Raw genomic sequence first — 6,228 nt, forward strand, 5'->3', positions numbered from 1 at the left:
AAACACTGATTTGCCCACGGGGATCAGGGAACCACTGACAGGTCTCAACACAGTAGCACACCGAGGAGGAAAGGGCGAGGGGCTTCTCCCGGTCACACAGCGAGGAAGTGGCAGAGCCCAGCCAGAACTTTCCATACTGCTGCATGACATGGCTCCCTTCCCCTCTCTGCCCGTTCTCCTAGTCTCCCTCAGCCGCATCTGTCTGTGGCCCACCCTTGCTTACCCGAGGGCGAAACACGGTAGCCGCTCCCCCGCACCCCCAGCCGTGTGCCTGCCTTGCTCCAGGACACAGCTGGCACTGGCATGCCCATGCTGTGGCACGTGAGGACCACGGGTGCCATCTTGGTCACAGTGAAGTCCGTCTGGTCATCAGCAATGGTGGGAGGCACTGAAACCCAAGATCGGGCTTGAGGCCCTGCTGAGGCACACTGGGGAACACACAGTCATAGGGCCAGGGGGACGAGAACTATAAATGAAGGCCAGGACACAGATGACATTAGTGACGAGGGGCCAGGGAGGGAGGCAGGGGCAAGAGGCAGACGTCACATTTGCTTACTCAGCAAATTTGGGGGCACAGGGATAATTCAGAGTATTTCACAAGAGAAGGGGGCTTTGCAAGAGCTATCCAACTCGAAGCGGGGGAGGCCAGAGAAGGCCTCCGGGGGAAGTGGCATTTAACCTGAGATCCGAATGAAAAGCAGGTGTTGGCTGGGTGAGGGGAAGAGTGTTCCCAGTAGAAGGAACAGCACGTGCAAAGGCCCTGAGGTGAGGGACAGAAAGCTGAACAGCATAACTGGATCCCAGAGGGAGGCAGGCCATGGGTTGACACAGAACTTGTGGGAAATTTTGCATTCTGTCCTGAGCACAGTGGGCAGCCACGGAGGGAGGGATTTCAACCCAGGTGATGACAAGTCAGCTGTGGGTTTAGAACATTCTGGATTGGGGAGGGGCCTCTCGTGTGAGCTCTCACATGCCAAGAACTGTGATGGAGCCCAGGTTATGTCAGAGCAGGTAGGAAGGATCCGAGAGGGCTTCCCGGAGGAGGTGTCCTCTGAAGCCCAGGAGGAAACCAGCACAAGTCCCCGCAGGCAGGGAGAGCACCCAACGGAGGGAAGCCCCCTGCCCCGGGCTTCCTCATCTGTCTCCTACCCCGACTCACCGTGAACAGTCACCTGGTAGAGCCTGCGAGCCTCTCCCACCTCATTGCTCACCACGCACTCAAACAGGGCTGAGTCCTGCAGGCTGGGGGCTGTGAGCAGCAGGGCGTTGGAGGGCAGGAGCCTGGATGGACAGACAGAAGGCTAAGTGACTGGCTGGGCTGACCTGAGAAAAGCTCGCCCTGGCCTTCCTTCCTGGGCAGGCTGGATGTGGGGATCTCATGACCATTTCTTCTTACTGTATCCAGCCCCCAGCCCTGCCTCGAGATGTTTTTTCTAAAAGTTTCTACCCCCAGAGTTCTAGCTGTTGGACTTGCAGACGATTTTTATTTTCATCCTTGTGTTTCTCTGTAATCCGGTATGTTTGCTACAATAACCATTGAGACATAACTGCTATGATAATTGCATTCGACTCCCCAATCAGGAAATTACTCAGGTTTATGGAGCTCTGGCTTTAGACACACAGCACCGTGATGACCCGGCACCTAACACAACTATTTGGTGAATTAGCTGGTGAATCAACTCTTTTAATGCTCTAATGACCATTTAATGATCAGCTGCATTTGAGAAATGGGGAGACTGAGGCTCCAGGCATAGTCACGTGTCCAGGCTCAGCCAGCACATATTGTTTTTAAACAAATAGTGACTGTAGTGGATACACAGGTCATCCATTTTTCTGTTTGGCTGTATATCCCAAAGGCCAGGCAGTCCTGTCTGTCTGAGTGTAAAGACCCTCCTGGGCCCCCAAGGTGGAGACACCAGTTCTGGTCCTATCTTTGATGCCTTGTTTCTGACCCAGCTCCCCACCCCGGGCATCTCAGGGTGCTCCCGGGAGGACCAGCTCGTTACCGGTAGGGGCCCTGCTGCAGGTGGAAGTCCAGCTTCTGTCCGTCCTTCCACCAGACCACCAGGGGCTTGGGGGAGCCGCTGGCCTCACAGGGCAGTGATGCTGGTGTGTGGGCGGTCAGGGTCAGGTTGGAGGGGCTGGGGGCAATGGCTGGAGGCTCTGGAGAGAGGGCAGTCATCAGGAGACAGGAGGGGCTGGGGCCTGGGATCTCTGAGGCTGCGCCCAGAGGCAGAGCCAGGGGCAGGGGCCTGGCTCCCACCTTCAGCCCATCTCCAAGGGAGCAAAGAGGGCAGAAGAAACTCCCCAGGGAGAACTTCCAAGAGGCTCCCACAGCTGGATGTTCCTGAGCCTGGTGTCTCCCTACCCACCTTTGCTGGAACTCCCCATCAGCCCCTGCCCAAGGCCAGGGCCTCTGATTGCAGTGATTTCAAATCTCATCCTTTCAAATGCTTTCCCTTTTGTGCATGCTTCACCTCTCACTTAATAAACAATGTAGTAGTATGTGAAGGTGATATAGGCATAAAAATAAACATGCATCCTTCACATGCCTGCTTTTTACTAATGGGCTTCATGGCCATAAACATTTGGAAACCATTGCTCTCGGCTTCTGACAGCTGGGGTGACCCAGAAACTAAGCAGGACCAGACCCCCAACAGGGACTGGATGCTGAAGGCAGGGAACTCACCGTTCCCTAGTCCACCTACCAAAGACCTGGAGGTCACGTCCTTGCCGATCGGAGCCAGCAGAATTGGACGCCAGGCAGACGTAGTGCCCGGCATCCTGGGCAAGGACTGGCTGGATCCTCAGGGAACCCTCTGGCAGGACCTCCAACCTGGAACGGACGGAGGGGTTGCCAAGAAGACCAGCAGGCCAGGGATCCTTGAAGGGCTGTGTCCAGAAAGACCGTCCCTCTGCCCCCTGTGTTCCCAGCAAGAGGATACTAACTCAGGGGTCAGAGTCCTGCATCCATTAGGCCAAGGTCAGGAGGTCACAGTCATGAGTAGCTCCCCACACCCCAACCCAGCATTAGAAAAGTCAAGAGAGGGGCTGTTTTGGGCCTCCTGTGCTACTGCCTGGGCCAAGCCTCTCCCCAAGAGTCAGCAGGCAGTGATATCCCCACTCTTTCTGAGAATGACCCCCCTAGATCTGAGAACTGCCCCTTCCCGAGAGCCCTGTCTGTACTGTGCAATCTGGCCCCAGTCACAGTGAGTTGGACTGGGGATGGACATGTCACTCAGTCTGGGCCAATGGCATTCTCTGCCCTGGGAATTTGGAATTAGGATTCTGCAGGTTGTGTGAGTTGAGGAGCTGTAATGTTGGGGCCATGGGAGTGTCTGGGGGGGCGTTTCTGCCATGTTCACAGAGGAAGAAGGTGCCAGAGAGAGAGAGAGAAGCATGAAGCCCACACACACAGAGAAGCAGAGGTTAGCAAGAGCCAGCCACCAGGGCTCCTCACGAGGGGCTTGCTTGTCCTTGGGTTCTGAGAGTCACCCCCCCATGTCCTGTTGATAAAATCTCTACTCCACCTGCCCGAGTTGGTTTCTGTTTACAACCCACACACAGGTACCTGAGACCCTCCCCTGTGCTCCCCTTCTGCTCCCACCTGGGGCTCCCAGGGTCCAGGGGGGCCCCGTCCTTCCTCCAGTTCAGGAGTGGCGGGGGCACACCGTCGGCCTGGCAGGGCAGCAGGGCCATCTGGTTCACCGAGGCGTTCACCGCAGGTGGGCCCGGGCGGATGGTGGGCGCCACTGTGGAGGGACACAGAGGGCGCAGGGCTGGGAGCGTGGCTCTGAGTCGGGGGGTGCGGGGCGGGGCAGGCTGCACTCACTGTGGATTCGCACGCGGAAGGCCACGCTGGTGCTGCCCGCGGCGTTGCGGGCTGTGCAGCTGTAGTCACCGCCATCTGCCGTGCTCAGCGCCTGCAGCTGGAGGAACCTGCCCTGCTCCGGGAACTGTGTGTGGGCATCTGCCTGGAGGGCCCCGCCAGGGTGGAGAGACCCTCATCAGTGCGGGGCTGGTCCAGGCCAATGCCAGGATCCAGGCAATGGGGCCAGGGAACCAGTGAGGCTGGACAGTGACCTCGGCCCCATTCCATGCTGGCTGCTGGCCCTGACTCAGTGCCCAGCTGAGGACCCTCTGAGGAAAGGGGATCCTCTGGGAGGGAGCAAGCACCCTGTCCCTGGAGCTCCCACCAGAAGACCTACAGTCCTTGAGTCCACAGCAGCAAAGTGGCCCCAATTAAGGGATGAGCACAGAGAGCCTCAGCACTGGCCCCATGTCACACAGCCACTAAGAGTTGCTCATAGGTTCCATGGGAGGAACACTGGAGTGATTCTTAAAAGCCCTAGGTGGAAGGCCCAGCCTTGCCCCAGTGTCCCCATTCATGATGGGAATGACTAATAGAAGTGGAGGACGTCTGGGGAGCAGGCATACAACGTGCTGCTCAGAGGGGGCCCTCAGCACCCAGGATCCAGTCTGCTCAGGGTCTGGGGCCTGAGAGAGACAGAAGGCAGTGCCCCAAGTCCCCAGCCTGATGCCCACCTGCAGCAGGATGCCGTCTCGGTGCCACTCGATCTCAGGCGCTGGCTCTGCCTCTACCGAGCACTCCAGGACCAGCTGCCCTGGGGCCAGGCCAACCACGGAGCGGGGGCCTTGGGGCCCGACAACATTTGGGGGGCCTGGGGAACGCAAGACGACATGAGAGATGGACCCGCCCCGGCAGGCCCCCATCCTGCCTCCCATCCCCGCCCCCACACCCCTACCTTGAACCCTGACCCAGAAGCTCTTCTCGACTTCACCTGCAGGGCTCTCAGCCAGGCAAGTGTACAGCCCAGAATCGCCCACCTAGGGACAGGGTGGGGTGAGCAGCTGCCTCTGGCCCAGCCTGCCCACCTCCTGTTCTGGTCCCCTTTGTGTGCAGCTAAGGACCCAGAGTCCACTCAGGCCTGCTGGGGCTGCCATCCACCTTCCCAGCCAGCCCACGACTTTCTCTGGAATTCTTTTCTACCTCCATTCCACTCTTGCTTTAGCCTAGTGCCAGGCCTGCCTCTTCCCAGAAGTTCCCTTTGACTGCACCAGCCCTCTCTGGCCTAGATGGGGAGCTATCCGGTTTTTGCAGCAACCCTGCCTCTGACCGGCTGGTGGCTCCTGAGGGGCATGGCCCAGAAGGGGGGTCATCTCCACCCTCACAGCCCACACAAAGGAGGAACTCGGCCAAACCTTGCCAAGGGCAGCCTCTCCCTCCTCCTCCCCCAGCCCCCTCCCGCAGCGGGGTCACCAGCACCTGCACACCCTCCACCCGGAGCACCCGCCCGGCTCTGCCATGGTCCTCCGGCCTGCTCAGGGCCTGCCCATCCTTATGCCAGGTGATGTTGGGCTGGGGAGTGCCCCGGGCATCACAGAGGAGCTCCATGGGGGCACCGGGGGTCAGCAACAGCTCCACAGGCTGGCCTGAGTCCTCGATGTGGGGGGGATCTGCAAGACACCCCACCCGGGGTCAGCCATGGCCCAGAGTGCTGGCGGCTGGGGTTCTCTCCCCATCCAGATGCTGACAGCAGATGGGGCCAAAAATAGAGGCATGGGGAGGGGGTGGTGTTGGAGGGTCCTGGAAACATCAGAAACCATGGGCGCATCTCCCTGGGACAAGTATTTGTGCTTTCAAACCAACAAGGACACAGTATGGAGGAAAGAGAATTGACACAAATTTTTCCACTATAGCACAACACTTGCAAAATTCTGTGCTGAGTTTTAGGGCTCTGCCTCCAGATTTTGGTGGCTCTTGTTCTTGCTTCTGTCACTAAGGTTTAGTGGATGAGATGGAGGAACACAGTCCCAGGAGAATCAAACTTCAACCCAGTCCCTATCACCCCATCAGCAAGACCAACGAGGCGTCCCATCCGGACCCAAGCTCGTTCCCTGAGTCTTGCTCCCAGGCAGCAGCCCCAAACCTCCGGAGGGATTCACCTCCCCCAGTGCCTCCTCCATCCTCCCAGAGTCCCACTCTCTCCCCAGCACAGAGAAGCCACACCAAGGACAGAGGACCCACCCATCACGCTCAGCTGGAAGTGCCGCCTCGCCTCCCCCGCCTCGTTCACGGCCACGCAGGAGTAGGCCCCCGAGTCACTAGCTCCCACTCTCTCCAGCTGCAGGCCAGGCCCCTGCTCAAGGCTCTGGGGCAACAAGGGCTCCCCATCCTTCCTCCACGACACGAGAGGCAGGGGGCTG

At 58.8% G+C, this 6,228-nt stretch overlaps 1 protein-coding gene across 1 annotated transcript in view; it reads right to left on the bottom strand.

Moving 5' to 3' along the window:
* The window catches only part of LOC103603192 (hemicentin-2-like), a gene marked incomplete at its 3' end in the record, with an annotated part of 116,558 nt that overhangs the window by 6,752 nt on the left and 103,578 nt on the right, over positions 1-6,228 (bottom strand). The window contains exons 65-74 of the mRNA XM_008587682.1: positions 6,050-6,225; positions 5,288-5,478; positions 4,767-4,848; positions 4,546-4,682; positions 3,833-3,974; positions 3,608-3,752; positions 2,709-2,836; positions 2,007-2,163; positions 1,160-1,281; positions 224-388 (exon numbers count right to left, since the gene is read on the bottom strand). Of these exons, the coding sequence (XP_008585904.1) occupies positions 224-388; positions 1,160-1,281; positions 2,007-2,163; positions 2,709-2,836; positions 3,608-3,752; positions 3,833-3,974; positions 4,546-4,682; positions 4,767-4,848; positions 5,288-5,478; positions 6,050-6,225 (1,445 nt within the window). The remainder of the gene's footprint in view (positions 1-223; positions 389-1,159; positions 1,282-2,006; positions 2,164-2,708; positions 2,837-3,607; positions 3,753-3,832; positions 3,975-4,545; positions 4,683-4,766; positions 4,849-5,287; positions 5,479-6,049; positions 6,226-6,228) is intronic.

The sequence above is a fragment of the Galeopterus variegatus genome, unplaced genomic scaffold, assembly GCF_000696425.1.
Source record: "Galeopterus variegatus unplaced genomic scaffold, G_variegatus-3.0.2 Scaffold4493, whole genome shotgun sequence".
Lineage (NCBI taxonomy): Eukaryota > Metazoa > Chordata > Mammalia > Dermoptera > Cynocephalidae > Galeopterus > Galeopterus variegatus.